Consider the following 18,042-nt stretch of genomic DNA (forward strand, 5'->3'; position numbering starts at 1 on the left):
GGCCAAATTAATGTACTGTATTGTACTGTAATTTATTTATGTATGAAATGCAGACAAAATGCAGCTCATCTTCTTTAAATCATCTTTAATCTCAGGAATACAGAATTCAGAATCCTAAAAGCTACAGTGCAGGACTTTTTCAGGATTTTTACATTCAAGCCCTGCCAAATGAGTTCATACAGTGCTGACAAACCTACCGGTGCCAGATAAATCTCACTATGTTTCACAGTAAACCAGAGTTTTAAATCTTCTGTCTGTGGTGACATCCCCACTCTGGTGCACTGACAGCAATGTATTTTATGTCAACCAGCAATGATTGGTTTGCCAGAGCTGAAGAGAGGAGCAACCATAGTGACAGAGATGGAACAGGCTACAGTGACTGGGATTAAGTGTCCAAGAACACTCTGTGATGCTCCAGATGGAACAAGACGGTTGGCGTTTAAGGGGAACAGAATACAGTCTAAAAAGAAGCAATCAGCAGCAAGGCATACATCATGAGCATGCATCAACAGTGTTCTCACTGGCAGAACGGGGGGACAAAAGTTCTGCACAGCAGGTTTATACCAAATTCACACTAATTCTATATAATATCTGCAACATACCAATTGTTTTTAAAGAGATTTCCCAATATCTCCCCTGCTTCACCACCTTTCAACTTCTAGCTGTGAGCAGCTCTGACAGAATCAGCAAACGTGCTGTCCACTTGGAGTATGCTTTATTTTGTCACACTTCCAATCTGAATGCACTACACTCTTACTGTAGTATGGATTTGAGACAGCATGTCTCTGCAATCTGCAAACAAGGCCCTGGAAGCTGCAGCTTGATCTCTGGCACAACTGTAGCTCACAGACAGACATGGATACCTAGAACAGGACTCTTATTTGAATGGCAGTCTTAGTATCTCTTTCTTTCAAATCTCAAATAAGACCATAAAGAGCTGTTGATGTGCTTTGCTTCCAGTTGTGGTAAGTAGAACTCAGAGGGTACTTCCAGTATAGTTAGGGACTATGATGCTGGCCCATTTATAAATAACTGGAATGAAAAGAAGAGCAGAGCCGAGGATCGACACCAGGAGGAAGGCCCACAGAAACACCCGATCCAGGACCTGGGCTACAAACTTCCAGTCTTGTACCACCTATAGTAACAAAAAAGCATGTCAGCCCGAAACATATCCCCAAAACTTAAGTGCAAAGAAATGTATAGACCAGACATGATTTATTTAAACAAGGGAAGTGACTTTCTTTCCCTTTATTTCATGTGAAACATATGGTGTTTGTCACAATCTGTGAAGCTCACCTCTCTGACCTCATTTTCTTTAACCACATGCATGGTTATGTAGCGAATAGACTCCAAAGCAGCTTGTAAGTTGCGTCGGTTGTAGAGGAGAGGGGTGAGCTCAGGATGTGAGTCTGTCGTCCTGCCCAGTCCAACTGCTCCTCCCACTCTGGCAGCCCCAGCTGTCGCATAACGGTCCACATGGCTACGCATGCATAGCAGTTTGGGCAATAGATGCAGGAAAATCCTCCTCACCCAGGGTGCCATGTCATTATGTGTAGAGGAAGAGCGATGGTGGATGTTGATGGCAAAGACAGTGATGATAATGGAAAGCGTGACGAAGATCATGGTGAAGACCAGGTACTCCCCTATAAGAGGGATTGCTTTGGAAGAGGAGGGGATGATCTCCTCAATAACCAGGAGGAAGACTGTGAGCGACACCAGTACTGAGGTGCAGAGAGAAATCTTCTCACCACCATTTGAAGGCAGGTAGAAGACGAGGATGGTAAGAAAGGACAGGCCAATGCAGGGAATGATGAGGAAGAGGGTGTAGAAAAGAGGCAACCTGCGGATAATAAAGAAGTAGGTGATGGTGGGATAAGAAGAGCTGCCATCAGTCCTCAGACCACGGCTGCCTGTGGCCTTCACTATCTCCCATTCACCATTGTCAAAATAGTCCTGCTTGTCCACATGGAAGTCCTCCAGGATTATGTCAACCTGTAAAACACAGAGTGAAATCTCATGTCAGTCACAGGTTATGACTAACACTAATGCACTGTGCAGACTCACCTGGGATCCATCATATGTCCAGGAGCCAAACTTCATGGAGCAGTTCTGGAGGTCAAAAGGGAAGAAGGTGACATCGATGGTGCAGGCTGACTTGTAATTGGCTGGAGGTGTCCATGTTATTGTTCCATCGTACTTAACGACAGCCTTGGTGACAGTTCCCTCAAAACGTCCATCTGAACTGTTGACAGAAATATGCTAAAGCTGATAGCTTGGAACTGTGGCCTCCGCTTCATGCAGAGTGACATGTTTGCATTTTTATTTCTACATGGTTCCCTACCCTTTTCTAAAGTGTTTTAATGTCACAACTATCATAGAATATTTTTGAAATATAAAATATCCATAACATTATGTGATTGCCTTAAACATGTTACATTACATACTTATCATACAGTACAACATCAGGGAGCCAGATCCTGTCAGAGGGGACTCGGATAATTGTGATGCCCAGGTAGTCATCAGGATTCCATCTAAGTTTCATGTCCATCCACTCCTACATAAGGTAAAATGGGAAATTTATTAGAAAAATTACAAAAAAAAAAACCCAAACAAAATAACTAACAATGACAATCAGGTCATACTTATTTGCTTTTTTGAGCGTTAAATGAATGTTGATAACGCTTCATGATTGTACACCAGCAGCTAGCTATCTAATAGCACAAAGGCTGGGAACAAAAGAAGACAAGTAGTCTAGTACGCCGGTGACAAATTCTATCTACAAGTACCTAAACGCAATCTAACGTATATTATCTTTTACTGTTTGTTTAATTCATTTAAAACGCAAAGTGTATAAAGTGTTGCTAGATGGATTATGTTCCCTGGGACAGAACCAGTCTGTTTCTCTGCATTTGCAGACTTTGTGCTAAGCTAAGCTTACTAGCTGCTAGCAGAAGCGTCATATTTAGTTTGCAGTCATAAGTCTTCTGTCTTTTCCTCAAATGTTTGTCAACAAAACTAATCACAAGCATATTCCTCTATATGGCAAAATGTTCCTTTAAGCTGGTATGCATGGTAGGACGCTGTAATAGAATGATTAGGACTGTAAACAAATGTTGAATAAAATCTTAATTTTATTATACTTTCTCAAAACAAAGAAGGTGATTGTTAAAGGGGAAAGTGACACGATACAGAATACCAATGACATCTATGATGGATAGACATCACTGATGAGGCCACTGCCCTTCCATTTCCCTTTCTACATGATATAATTCATCACTGTGAAAGGAAGCAACTAACCTGAATGGCAGAGTGTGATCTTTGGGGAAAATTCATAGGATAGATGACAAACAGGACATCCAAGACCATGAATAAGGCTGACAGGAGCAGAAATGGGCTTGTGGAGGCAGGTGCGTGGGCAGAGGGCCGAAAAGACTTGTATAGATGAGAACTGTCAGTGAAATGCCACCAGACCTGATTAAAACGGGGTGAGGAGGGGCAGACTGGTTGTCTGTGAATGCCATGTAAGCCAGAGGTTGTTTCAGAAGACTTCCGTGGCCAAAACGTTACACTAACAACCATGCAAGTTATCTGGGGTAATGTAATACTCTATTTGTTCTTTAGGTTAAATGTAAAACTCTACTTGCCTGTTTCATCCAAACATTGGTTGTCATTAGCTGGTTTTTCTCATCCTAACATGGTAAAAGAAGAAATCAAAGTTCAAATGTAAGAAGTTGATAAGATAAGCAAGTTTTATAGAGCAATAGTTAAAATAACAGTTTCACTTTAAACCCAGTTAGATGAAATTTTGATAGCGTAATAAACACAGTCAGAAACATCATTCATAATCTGTGCCCTTTGATTCTTACCACATCAACTAGCTGGGAGATAGCCAACCCAAACTTCACACTGATCGTCTGGTTCAGGTATTCCACTGGACGGACCCATTTCTGGTAGTTTCCAAAGAGATATTTGAACAGTTTGTCCTCTGCTTTTGCATAGGAGGAAAGTTTTGGAACACCTAAAAGATGTGAAGAAGAAAAATTAAAAAAAAAAAAAAAAATGCAAGTTTATCTAAAGCTAATGCAGCAAATGCAGCAGTACTTTTGACTTACTGAGTAATCATGGACTCAGTGGTTAATAATTATCCCATTCCCTGCTTCATTTCTGGCTTTGGTTTCGAACAACACTGCATTCACCTCTATGACGTTACTATGGTTTTTATGTGTACAGTTTCTGGTTGTGACCTAAACCTTTGGTTACATAGACAAAGCATTCAAAGCTATGACCCAAACACATACTGAATATACAATGTGACTCAACTGCTTTAAATATAGCATGTGGAAACTTCACAAGCAATGCCAGAATTTCTACATGTGACACCCATCTGCTATCCATTAACAAAAGAGACAAGAGATGAGTATTACCTGATAGAGTTTCTGTAATGGAGCCATTATCACAAAGAAGAATAACACTGAAAGCAGCAGTTATGAGTGGACAGTAGGAACTGTTTTGTGCTTTTGCATAGTCTGGCTGCATGGCTGTCAACCAGAGCCAACATATTTCAGCGCGATTCTGTTTTGTCCCAGTGCTGCACTTGGCTAATAACACACAGTGAAGTCTCAAAGGACTTCCACGTAAATATTATGTTGTCATTTGTTAGTATTTCCAAAATATGCACCGATCAACCACAACAACAAACCACCAAGAGGTCAAGTGAATGACATTGATCATCTTGTTACAATGCATAGTTCTACAGGGGAATCCTTGGGTCCTGACATTCATGTAGATGCTAGTTTGACATACACCTCCCACCTAAACACTGCTGCAGGACAATGTAGGCCATAACAGTGCAAAAACAGCTAAGATACAGCTCAAGTAACACGGCAAAGAGCCTACATGTATACCATCCGAACATATTTAAGTCTGACTGGAGAAAGCAAAGGAGAGACCAGGGGTCCGTTTCACAAAGCAGGTTTAGTGAAATGTCCTTTCATTAATGATCCAGTGGATGAAGGAGCAGCATTACTACGTAGAGAATTAAATATTCGTCGGGATATTGTTATCAGACCGCGCACAGATGTTCTCGCATTTCCAGACAATTATCTTTTTGAACGGTACCGTTTCACGTCACAGTCCATAATCTACATACAACCTAATCCGTCCTTACATTTGCAACATTACCAGCCGCAGTCATGCTCTCACATCCCAGCAGATATTGTGTGTTGCGCTGTGGTTCTTCGCAAATGGAAGTTTTTGTATAATATCAGAGATGCAGAGCACTTCAGTAAAGCAACTGTATGCAGGACGGTCAGAAAAGTGTGTCTGGCCCTGAAACGACTTTTACCATCTTTGTGGTTTTCCCTGGACATAAACCTGTCAGAATCATCAAGGAGGAGTTCCACAGGATTGCAGGTAAATGATGTAGAGATCTGTTAAATTATATTTAAATCATATTCTGTTAATGACATTGTGCTGCAACCTCAGACTGGGATTAGTAGTTTTAATTTCTTTTAGGATTTCCCAGGGAGTATTTTTATATTTCATCTTAAGCTGCTGCCACGTGTGCTTCTCCCCCACAGGATTGCACCTAAATGAAATAACTTAATAGGCTACCATTCAAACAGTTTTCCCCTGTAATATTATTGTGATTGCAAAGGACAACATTTAAACGTACACATTGACCCGGGCAGCAATGTTCTCCCACGCTGTCTCCCTCTCTTTTGCAGCTGTAGCACTTCTTTTTAAAAACGTGTTCAAGCTCACCATATGAGCGCATTAAGATTTCCAATTCAAGTGGGGTGAAAAACGCAGCCCTCCGCTTCCCCGTTGCCATGGCGACTCGTCAAATTGTGGCTCCATTGATGCTGGCTTTTTAGAGTTGTGGTGCACGCTCTTAACTCTGGGTGAAACTACTCCGAATTGATTAAACCAACTCAGATCAGCTGTTCTGGAACCGAAAACTCAGAGTTTTCTGTCTCAGAGTAGATAAACTCAGAGTTCAGGGTTACACTCAGAGTTTGTTGAACCTGCTTTGTGAAACAGAGCCCTGGCCCATTTCCTATTTGTTGTGTGTCTTTCCATCCTTCCCTACAGTAAGAACCTGATGTGCTTATTTACCTGTCTTGCACTGTGACTCATATGCATTAGTGAACGTAAATAATGCAGACGCTCTTGATTCAAGGTGGATGCCTTTCATTAAAAACTAAATAAATAAATCACTGGTTACTAATGAATCTTGGCATATTAAGTGCACATATAATAAATGGTAAATATACAGTAGGGTGCTGTAAATGGGACAGTGAAGCATATGTATATGGCAAAATAAATAAAAACAGAACCTCAACTTTTGGCTGAGGATGGTGGATGTTGAAATTATTGGATAGTCACCTCAAAATGTGAAAATATTTCTTGGACTTACACATGACAATGTGCTGACAATGTGCTGGTTTTCAAAGAAGTAATTAGTTTTATAATTGACTCCTATAGACTTACATTGCTGGAAAACTGTAGCAACCTTCATCAACTGTATGGTGCCAACACACATCGGCTGCTTGACCTCTACTTTTTTCTAATCACGTTGGATCTTCTCTTGTTCAAAATTGTGCTCCGCAAAAGAAAAGGAATAAACTGTAATTCTTTCTATAATAATATCAAGCATGTACTGACAAAGTGACACGACATGTGGCATTAAAGGTAGGTTCAGTATATGATGGGTGAAACTCTTTTACAAAGCTACCATTTCTTGAATCAGTCAAACTGCTGCACTGCTTTGCAGAAACAGAGTCCTCCAAGCGAGTAGCAAATATTGATTACATGTTGAAATGCACACAGTTTCATTCATCCTGCCCTTTAAATCATTCTTCTATGTGGCAATAAACTCAATTTATGGATGGAGAACGTGGCTGGAAATCTACCACAGGACTGACCACAAATATGTGGTGCCACTCTCTCAGTGTGTGTGGATCAATAAAGACAAGGCTGCAACACCCACAATCAATGACTGTGTGATCAGCAAATTCATCATCTCTTCATGCTTCTCCTGCACTGTCACCAGCATCCTGCTTGGCTGAAAAGCAGGCAGCAGAATGGGCTGGATTCTACATTCATCACTGCTGATTTGCTTGTTGATAAATGGACAAGTCTAAAATGCAGTAACACATGAAATGAAGTCTGTGCTATGACGCAAAGAGGGAGCTCATTTAAAGTCAGCATCTGCTGAAATGATATTTACACCGAATGCTGAGTAAAATTAATATTTAATGTTAAATGATTCACTTGAGGCAGGGCTAGCTGTTGTTTGCCAGGATCAGTGGGAAGCACTGCAAAAAGAAAGCAGCTGCGTAAAATAACCACAGAATATATAATGTTAAGGATTACAATACCTGCCTGACCCCAAAACCTGTCCATCACATCATCTATTCATCTGTTAGCTGAACCTGCTTTATCCTCACATGGAGCTGGAGTACATCCCAGCTGACATTTAATGAAAGACGTCGAACCCCTTGGACAGGCTGCCGTCCAGCAAAACACAACCACACACAATCACACATTTGTGACACACACCTACAGCCTGTTTAGAATGAACTTCTCTGGATGTGGGAGGAAGAAGGAGCATCCATGCAGGCACAGGGAGAACATGCAAAGTTCTCACAGAAAGAAGTATTCAAATCCAGATTACATGTCTTCCATCTACCCACATTTTGATGACTAACTGTGTGCCTCAAGCCACATGAATGTCATATCAAAGTTAAGTTTAGCTCCCACAGCTCTGCCCTGTGGTGGTGAATAGTAAAGCTGTCCCGTATTGTGAACTATTGTGAATCACAACCGTTTATCTGATATGACCTGAACTGCTGCATTAGCCCAGCATCTTCCTGCATTAATGAATTAGCATTACATCCAAAGAAGACTCATGTTGTTGATACCCCACCCCCTAAATAAAACAATCAGTATGAGGCCCAGCTGTTTAAAAGTAAGTCTAAAATTAGTCTTTCACTTAGTACATATCCAAAATGTGCTGTTTTATTAGCTGCTAGACATTTAACGTTCTATACAGTGTTGTGCAACAGCTCAATTACTGTGGCTTCCACTAAGCTAAGACCACTGATTGCCAAAAAATGGACATTAACGCTATCTGGACAAATGCAAAATTTCATATGAACTTGCAAGTAGTCAAATTAGTGCTTTTCTCTCTTTGCTTTTTACTCTTCCATCTGTGAATATCTGCATCTTCTTTATCTGTTTCGACATGTCTCCAAGTAGGATGAGTCCAACTCATCTTCCGCTACGCCATCTGTCATACCGAGCCTATTCCATCCCACTATGTTAATGTCATGAGACATTCCCGGTCCTGAAAACACTCACGCAGTGAATGGCACAGGTGGCACCAGCACAGCAACGGCAGCAGCAGCAGCAGTGCAAGAGAGGTGGCTGCTCCTCCTGCTTTCAGCATTATATCAGAGGTGGCACTGCTTCCATGCAGCTGGTCCCTTGGGCATCCCAGAGCTGGAGAATGAACAATAGAAACGGCAGGCATTAGAAAGAGCAGCTTTTGTGTACAGTGTGTACATTTGCGCTACAAGGGCAACAGCTTTAACCGTGCCTTGGGTTAAAGGTTCACATCCTAAGGTAGTCACCCCTGCTCCACTTTGATAAAGCTACATGTACAGTGAAGATGCTGTGTAAAGCACCAAAAGCATCACCTACGCTAAATAACAAAAAGCATTGATTACACACCTTTTACACACTGAGCAACATCCTGAACAAGAATGTACTACCTTCACCTTGCTAATATGAGCCTAGCCAGGGTAATAATTACATTTCACATATAAGCATGCACATGCTGAACACAGACCTATTCTGAATCTCTTCCATTAACACACAATCCAGAGTGGCGGTGGCTGTGGAAGTGGGGGGGAATCCTCGCAACAGCGACAGCGCAGCTTCACTGCTCCTCCATTCCATGCAGGTTCTTTCTCTCGCCTCTCACAGATGCTGCTTCACTCCCTGCTGCCTCCAATTGTGCACAGGCAGTGCATCCTCATCTCTTCCTCCTCCTCCTTCAGAGAGTCCGCCCCAGCCCCCACCACCACCACCACCACCACCACCACCACCACCACCATCATCCATCCGTCCCTCCCCTTCCTCTAGCATTCTTGTGGTCACTAATCACAGGCAGGAATAGTCGCCGCCTCTCTGCCTCTCCACAGCAGCAAATGGCCAGATCTGCCACTGAGATTGTGCCTCACATTTCCGGAACAGTTTTAAGGTCATTACCTGGTGTCCACAGCTGCATGTGATGCTTCACTTTGTACCAGCAGTTTTCCTGTCATGTCAACATGTTTGTGCTTCCTTGACAACAACATACTGTGTGATCCAGAGATGTTTGGGATGAAAAGATGTCTACATCCAGCTTGCAATGAAAAATGATTTTCCACGTTCAATTGAACATATGTAGTACTGTAATATTTCACAACTGAATTTTTTGATTGCAAAACGCTTGAATTACAGAATTTCACAAACAGTAATTTTAGACATTTTTTTCCCATATGCAGAGCTATAGATTTATAATGACACATGGTCATACAACACAACATTTTTTTATGTGCCTTTAAATAAAGGTAGCTACTCCCTATCTTAGAATTAATAGTTTTGTAAGCAATTTTCCAGTATCTCTAAACATAAACAGGGGAATTGTTTATTAATTTATGAGAAGGATAAAATAGAATTTTCTATGAAGCACAATTTTTAAAAATCTTAAGAGAATGTTCAAATTACTGCTACTGAGGAATCACAGTTTTGGGAATATACAAGGCTCCCAAAACCAGTCTTGTAGTATCAACTAGAAAGGCTGCCTTTTGAATATTGCATGAATATAACACTGTTCAGTTTTAGCTACTGTATATTTTATCGAGTGTGAAAATGAGCATGAGTGGGGCAACTGAAAAATATCAGAATTTGCTGTCAAAAAACAGTTTGAAGAATGTTTTATTAAAGGAAAAATCCCTCCAGGGCATGTGGTGTCCCCTTACATGATAGAATGAGAGAAGGAAGCCCATCTCTGACCTTGGCTGTTATTTCAAACACTTGATAAGTGCAAGGAGGCATCTTTTCCTTTCTGTGGCTCCAGAAAAAGCACAAGGGATACACCTACACCTATTATCTTCCTACAATGGATGCATACACAACACTGCTAAAGAGAGGTAAACATAGAAACTGATAATTAAATATTCACTGTGAATATCACACAAACAAACAGATACAATGGCATTTCCATGGAAATAAAAGCAGAGGATCTGTGATATAAAACAGATATTTAAAAGCATCAATAGGCCATACCTGAAACAAACAATCCTTTTCTGATACATGAGTTCCCGAGACTTCTATTTCATCAGCATAATAAATAGTTTCCTTAACCCTCGTGTTGATTTATGATCCTGTACACTCCCCTTGTCCTAAGAGTCAAAAATGACTCACTTCCCCTGAGCCTCTAAAATAGGGCAGCTTTATTCAATTTTCAAACAAAAATCAGTTTTACATGAAGAACCAACCTGTCCTGCATCGCACACTTTGTGAATGTCTGGGTTTTTTGCTCTTCAGAGGGCAGAAAGACTGTATTTAATCAGTGGACACAGCTCATTTTTATTACATCACACGTGTTATCACTGTTTTCTTCACTTAAGTAGAGGTTTATTATCACTATTATTGCTGCTAAAGATACTGCATTGGTGTTAACATTATTTGTTTTGCAAGAGATAGTGCTTTTATATCCGAAGAAAGTACCAGAAATGTGCGGAAAGTAGCTTGAAATGTATTTTTGAAGGGAAACAACAGTGTACTGTATACCGTCCAATGGAATGGAAAACTACAAAACTAAAGAACAAAATCTGAATCTTCTTACATCTTTTGAATCATTGCTCCCTCCCACAAGATGCAGAACCTACAACAATAATAAGAATTTCACTTTAGGAAAAGTTCACGTTGAAAAAAGGTCATTTAGGGGGTTTTCTGTGCTATTTAAGATAGTGGACGGGTCATTTTAGACCCAAAGACAACACAGGGTTAAAAACCTGTTGTAAGTAAAGGACCAGCCGACTGAGCAACAGTTTCGTCCATCAGGCTGTCAGGAAGCTGAACTCTCTCCCCTCTCTGCCCTCTCTACCACCCCTTTCCACCGCATACACAAACTCTGGTCAAATAACCTCTGATCTGCACTGAAATAGCACATTCAAGCACCAAGCATATTTGCACTTCTTGGACTGTTACTTATTTGCACTGTTCTGAGTATTCTGCACTAAATCCGTCACTTTATCTCATGGTCATGTTTACATTTCACTCAGTTTTGCTTTTCTTAGTTCTTAGTTGTTGCTCGGCTCTAATTTCGCTTCCTTTGTTCTTTTTTGCCCTTTAATATCTTATTCTCTAAGTCTTTATTTAATGTCTACTGTTGCACGAAGAGAGAGTAACGAAATTTCGATTCTTGGTATTTCATGTACATATTGAAGAATTGACAATAAAGCTGGCTTTGACTTTGACTTTGACTGAATAGCCTAATACGTGTATTCTGCCCCCTAGTGGATTATCATTCCACTACAGTCAGCTGAAGTATTTTTTCCCTTTCCAAAATGACGAGTATCATGACATTGTCCACACACGTTTTTCAGGAAAATAATTGCTAATTTTCAAGAAGTAATGGTAAAAATAACATCTAAATTGTTACTCATTTTTAAAAATAAGTATTTTATGCATTGAACGAATGCATATTTACTATGTAATTCGTTGTTTATATTTCATTTAACTTCTGTTAAAATGTCTGTATCAAATTTGATACTCCAGGATTATAACGTGCTTTTTTCCTGAATTGTCATGTACCATTTTTGTAATGTAATCTACACTATACCTATGAAAATACAAACACATACTATTTTAATTACTTAAGTTAATTAATGAATGAAAAGCCATCTTTCAAATGCATTTTGAGTATTTTTACAATAACAAATCCTGTGAAATCATAATCACTATACTATATTGACCTATTTTTAAAATGTCAAAAAACTAGAGGAAGAAGAGAGAAAAAGCAATTAGACAGAGATAGAGCAGGTTCTAGTCATGTACAGGCATATGAGATTAGTACATATGTCCAGTGTGAGAACCTACTGGGAGATGAAGACAAAGCTCCCTGCAGTTTGTTTTGTTCTTTCTTTTAATTTTATTTATTATTATATTATTATTTTTTGTTGTTGTTGTTGTGAAGTGTGTCAGCTCTCTCAATGCTAATTAGTAGACTGGAGTGGAGTTTTGCTTTAGATTGTTGTGAGCAGAAAGTTAACTATAATGTCTAATATATCAAATTTGATACAAAAATATATCATAAACAAAATTATATGGCAAATATTTTGCTTAGAATTTTGTTAAAAGGGGTAATAAACATCTCAGTTCCCAAAAAAAAAATTTATTTTCTGGATATTTTTGGATGGGTCAGGCTTGACAGGGCTACAGTATTGCAAAAACAAGCTGTTTGCAGTGCCAGTCATACAAATTACATTTAGTTGTTGTCAGTCAGTGAGTGGAGACAAGCAGGATTAACATCCACACACTGCAATGCTGCCAACACACTGATAAGTTCATTTTGTGCTTAGTGGAACAAAGCCAGAGCGGACTGATATTAGCCTAATTTAAACTGCATTTCATGTGTAGTCTGTTCTGTAGTTCCACAGTCTTTGCCAAGTGACAGAGAGGAAATAAATCAATCATCTTCTTGTAATGAGGTTAGGATTATGCTTAAATAACCAGACAAATGACCTAAAGGTACTATTAAATCATTATGGCCAAAGTCATATATAAATGGAGGATTATTAACGAGCCATAGTAAATAAAGACACCCCATTGCTTCTGTGTGTAATAAAGGCCCTGCTAATCAGTAAACTGTGCTATAATTACTGGTGGCTCTCAGACTGATCAGTTACTGCCTTTCATTACCCAGAGCTCCACTGACACGATAGTACGTCTTCAGCTCCTCCTCTCCGGATTACTGAAATACAGACTTGTCGGATTTGGCGCACTGGTTCTGTGCCGAGCAGTTTTCTAACACCGGGATTCTGTCCGTTTACAGAAACAATACAGAGCACAGTAAGTAAGAAACTGTTGATCTAAACGCATGTTAAAATGATACATGAGTTCATCTCACAGCCCGGTTAGGTTGAGAAGGGATGTTTTGAATGCAGCTGCAGTTTTAAAACACATTTAAACGTGTTGAAGTATCTTTAGAAAAATCAGCATTTTGTACTTGTTAATTATTATTATTATTATTATTATTATTATTATTATTATTATTATTATTATTATTATTATTATTATTATTATTATTATTATTATTTAGTTTTAAAGAGCTACAGCGCTTTTATGCCAAAATAACTGACTTTTGGAAGAGGAATGACTATTCGGTGTCATGGAAAAGTAAGAGAGAAAACCTTAGAATGATGGGAAATGAGAGGAGTGAGAAATCGTGACAATAAGTGCAGTTTGGATGATTTGAAATTGGAATGTTTTTCGAATTCTTTGTTGACTCACACATTGCGGACTTCTTCAATCTGTTAAAGTGACGACATTCGTACGTGCAAGATCATACAGTACATCCAGAGAGATCTTGCACAATACATTAAAAACATCATGTGACAAATTATTTTATTGCAGCTTATAACCTGTGACTCTGTGTTACAGCTCGCTTATCTGAAGTGAAGAAAAGTACAGTGTGATTTACTGTTATGTCCCGATCGAGCCTCCATTCCCATGTCGAAGATAATTCATTATTACAACGAATTAATGTGGTTGCTGTTGTTGTGCCATGTGCCTAAATGCGCACAGGGGCTCACTTTGGAGGTGCCCATATGCACCCTGCTGCTGTTTGATGCTACAGGTATTTAATAAACCCCAGAGATAAGACACTTGCGAACAGCTGAAGCAACAAACTAAACTTCATTATACATGATCGGTCAAAAAATTTATAGCAAGATGAATGAAAAAGCTCTGTGATTTTTCTGGACTATTGTTGGTGCTGGAATATGGCTTAAGCCTCCCCTAGATCACTTCATAAACTCACAAAGCCACACTGACATCCATTAGTGTAACTGCCTGCAGTTATTACTTGTACCATGTTTAAAACGATGCTCAGTTTTTACTAGGTTCAACCTAGTAAGCTTGTTCCCCAATCTTTTATGGAAAACTTATCAGAGTATTCATTCAGACATGGAGCAATCATATCAAAGAACATAATTGCAAAAGGCTTAAGTTTTAAAACAAGTGAGTTTGAAACAGTCACAGTACGCTTATGGTGGAATAACATTCCACGGTTTTGTCAACTGATTGTTAACTGTTGTTCTTCCAGATGAGGCTGATCTATTGCTGCAGTGCTTTGCTGCTGCTCATCCTTCTGTCCAGAACCTGCCAAGGTGGCAACATCTTGGTCATTCCTACTGAAGGCAGCCACTGGATAAACATGGATATCCTACTTCAAGCTCTGCACTCCAGAGGACACAATCTAACTATTGTGCGTTCCAGCAAAAGCTGGTACATCAAGGATAATTCCACATATTACAGTACCTACACAGTTCCCGTAGAGAGGGGCTTAGATAAGGAGTTCATCACAAGAATAGTTTCTGAGGTCATGGAATTTGAACGGGGAGCTCTTCCCTTGACAAGTTTTCTCCATTTGACTGTAGGGATGTTTCGTACATTTGTTGACGCTCATGCAGCTGTGGGTGAGTATGCATCAGCAATGCTAGGTGACAGAGCTTTGATGAGAAAGTTGAACGACACCAAGTTTGACGTGGTCCTCACTGACCCGTGCTGGGGAAGTGGACCCATTTTGGCCAAATATTTGAACCTTCCTTTGGTTTATAATGTTCGTTGGTTAATAGCTGAAGAAGTTCATCTTGCTATTGCCCCTTCACCCATATCTTATATTCCTATAACTGGTTCTGGTTTAACTGATAAGATGACCTTTTTTCAGAGAGTTAAAAATGTGATTTCATATTTAAAAAACAAGGCACGGAAGTATTTGATCAGAGATGTATATCAGAAAATTTGTGACAAGTATCTGGGGCCTGATAAGAATTTTTTTCAGTTAATGATTGATGCAGACATTTGGCTGATGAGAGTGGACTTTGTGTTTGAGTTCCCTCGTCCCACAATGCCTAATGTTGTGTACATAGGAGGGTTCCAGTGTAAACCTCCAAAACCTCTGTCTCAACACTTGGAGGAGTTTGTGCAGAGTTCTGGAGAGCATGGAGTCATCATCATGTCTCTGGGGACTTTTGTGAATGAACTACCTGCTGACATGGCAAATGAGATCGCTGCAGCTTTTGCTAAACTTCCTCAAAAAGTTATATGGAGTTATAAAGGCCGCAAACCAGACACTCTGGCCAACAACACTTTAATTGTGAACTGGATGCCTCAGAACGACCTTCTAGGACATCCTAAAGTAAAAGTGTTTGTGGCTCATGGAGGAACAAACGGAGTCCAAGAAGCTCTTTATCATGGAGTCCCAGTTGTGGGTCTTCCCTTGGGATTTGACCAATATGACAACCTGATCCGACTTAAAGAGAAAGGAGCAGCTAAGATTCTTTCGTATGCTACAGTGGACAAAGACAACAACTTCCTAAAAGCTATCCAGGAGGTCCTGACTGAATCTTCCTACAGGATGAACATGCAGAGACTCTCCAGGCTGCACAGAGATCAGCCAATAACACCAATGGATAACGCCCTCTTCTGGATCGAGTTTGTCATGAGACACAAAGGTGCAGCTCACCTGAAACCAGCATCACTCAGAATGTCCTGGTATTCCTACCACTCTGTAGACGTAGCTCTGTTCCTGGGTGGAGCTGTGCTGCTCATGCTTCTATCTACTTTCTTCTTGATTAGGTGTTTGTGTAATGCAATGTGTAAACCTAAAGTGAAATGTGAGTAATGATTTAAGGGATGTACAGACGGGTGACAAATTAAACCAACTGGACCTCTCTTTTAGGTTTGGCAACCATAACAGAACCACCACATCTTCTCTCTATAGGGCTCAAGCATTCAGGCCTGGACCATTTTCTTAGTGCACACCACTAGGGCAAGACCTGAATATTCGAATATTCAGTCATTGTGGTGGCATCTGAATATTAATTTTGAGATCTGAATACAGTACTCTTAAGCTCCTGCCATCCATTCCCCAGCAATGAACCCTCTTTTAGGGTCACTTCAATCTTTCCTTCTTTCAATTGTGGTAGAAAACCAGAAGCAACAGAAGCAACTGGGTCAGCATTTTTACACATGCAACAAATTCTGACTGGATGTTAACTACTTCATTATGAATCGTAACACGTGTGTTAGTTGTGTTTCTCCATTTTCAAATTTAGGTTTTCCTTTTATGTGTCGCCTGTCTGTACAATTTGTAGACAAATTCGATTTTAAAAATTCAGTGCCATCAAAAAATTGGATTTATCATGAGATTATTATGGGATTTGTGAGTGAATTTGCTCAATATTCATATTGTAGTAAATTATTTGGATGAACTAAATGGATGTTGTGACCATCTTCATAATAACACGGTAGAAATGAAGCAGAAGGAATGAATGTACATTAGGTTTGAAATTATTTGTCCCATTGTGGATATTTATACTCAATGTGGTTGGTAACGGACTTTGTGTGTTGGGATGGCTTGTGGAGACTGTATTATTTATAGGTGGCTGAAGACCCACTTGGCAGTTATGAAAAATGATTGGCCTGGAGCTCCAGACCTGCTCTCACCCCTGGTTCCCCACACCTTTTGAACTGTCGGATTGGCCCACAACCACAACTCCTCTTCCCAAAAAATCCCAACTATCACCACACGTGATAGAATCTGCAACCAAATTTTCAGTCAAGAAAGTTGGGATTTAACATGACCAGTTTACCTTGGTACCTCTTGAGTTGTTGTGTGCTCTGTGTGGTCCATAGCTTCCGTAGCCACTGAGGGGTGGTTAAACAAAAATTAGAGCTTCTGTTAGCAGCTGCTATTTTGGTGAGGAGCTACCAGTATTGGTGAAGACTGTAGCTCCTGTTAGCATCCTGCTAATTTTGGTGAGTATGTGTTTTGTAGAGACTGAAGGGTGGTGATTTGTGTCTTTTGTTTCATTGGAAATGTTTGTGTTTTGAGGCACCGTTTTTATTTAGTTATTTGTATGCACAGGACACATTTGTGTTGTATTAGTTTCAGTTGGTTTTATTTCATTCTTTGATTTAGCAAGAACCCATCTCTTGTTTTCCTTTGTTTGACCACTTTTGTGTTACTTCTGTCACTGAGCAATAAACTACTTTAGCAAACCAATTACATCTGGTTGTTTTTGTTTTGGCAAGCTATAACGAACTATACAATAAATCTGAACTGTTTGATTATCTGCATACTTGGTATTTATTGGATAGACGTATCACTTAAATCTCACTGCAGCAGCTTCTCAGTGGAAAATTGATAATATGAGCCAATATTCTTTTAAAAAATGAACTACTGTATATGAGTAAAAGGTTAAATAAATAAAAAGTCAGCAAATAATACAGGTGATATTTGACATCTACTCAGACAGAAATAAAAATAAGTGTGATATGACAACATACAATGTATGACAAGCTCTATTAAACAAAGCACCATAAACTCTTTATCATTGACTACAGTCTAATGTTCTGCAGATAAAATCTACCTGCAGACTGACTGTTATTTGAGACACATGATTCTCATTTGCTAATTCTGTTACACCTTCAATTACAATTCCAAAAAGTGTTTGTCGTTAATGGAATTTACATTGTGCATCTTTAAGTAATGAGAGATACAACAGGCTGCAGTGAGCCAAGACAGGAAATATTAATATGTAAATCCTGTAATGCTGCCAGACACACTGACAAGCAAGTTGTTTGCTCTCAGTAGAACAGTTACAGAGCAGACAGGTATTAACACAGTTTAATTTACTTTTCATGTGTAGACCTTCATTCACTGCCAGACAGAAAACAACCAGAATTATCATCATGTCA

The 18,042-nt window shown here is 39.6% G+C and overlaps 2 protein-coding genes across 4 annotated transcripts in view; one reads left to right on the forward strand and one right to left on the reverse strand.

Annotated features, from left to right (window-relative positions):
- Positions 1-65: 65 nt before the first annotated feature.
- Positions 66-18,042, reverse strand: part of chrna5 (cholinergic receptor, nicotinic, alpha 5) — a 32,757-nt gene continuing 14,780 nt past the window's right edge. The window contains exons 1-8 of one of the 3 annotated variants that reach the window (XM_023274885.3): positions 8,855-9,073; positions 8,365-8,505; positions 3,867-4,018; positions 3,645-3,689; positions 2,445-2,554; positions 2,065-2,242; positions 1,297-1,992; positions 66-1,135 (exon numbers count right to left, since the gene is read on the reverse strand). In XM_023274885.3, coding sequence (XP_023130653.1) covers positions 977-1,135; positions 1,297-1,992; positions 2,065-2,242; positions 2,445-2,554; positions 3,645-3,689; positions 3,867-4,018; positions 8,365-8,452 — 1,428 coding nt within the window. In that variant the 5' untranslated portion in view covers positions 8,453-8,505; positions 8,855-9,073 and the 3' untranslated portion in view covers positions 66-976. The other 2 variants (XM_055013029.1, XM_055013034.1) reach the window with 2 other exon arrangements.
- On the forward strand, positions 12,972-17,347 carry LOC111571628 (UDP-glucuronosyltransferase 2A2-like). Its single transcript, XM_035950325.2, has 2 exons — positions 12,972-13,128; positions 14,384-17,347. Exon 2 carries the CDS (start codon positions 14,384-14,386, stop codon positions 15,962-15,964), a length of 1,581 nt encoding a protein of 526 aa, XP_035806218.2. The 5' UTR covers positions 12,972-13,128; the 3' UTR covers positions 15,965-17,347.

The sequence above is a fragment of the Amphiprion ocellaris genome, chromosome 1, assembly GCF_022539595.1.
Source record: "Amphiprion ocellaris isolate individual 3 ecotype Okinawa chromosome 1, ASM2253959v1, whole genome shotgun sequence".
NCBI lineage: Eukaryota > Metazoa > Chordata > Actinopteri > Pomacentridae > Amphiprion > Amphiprion ocellaris.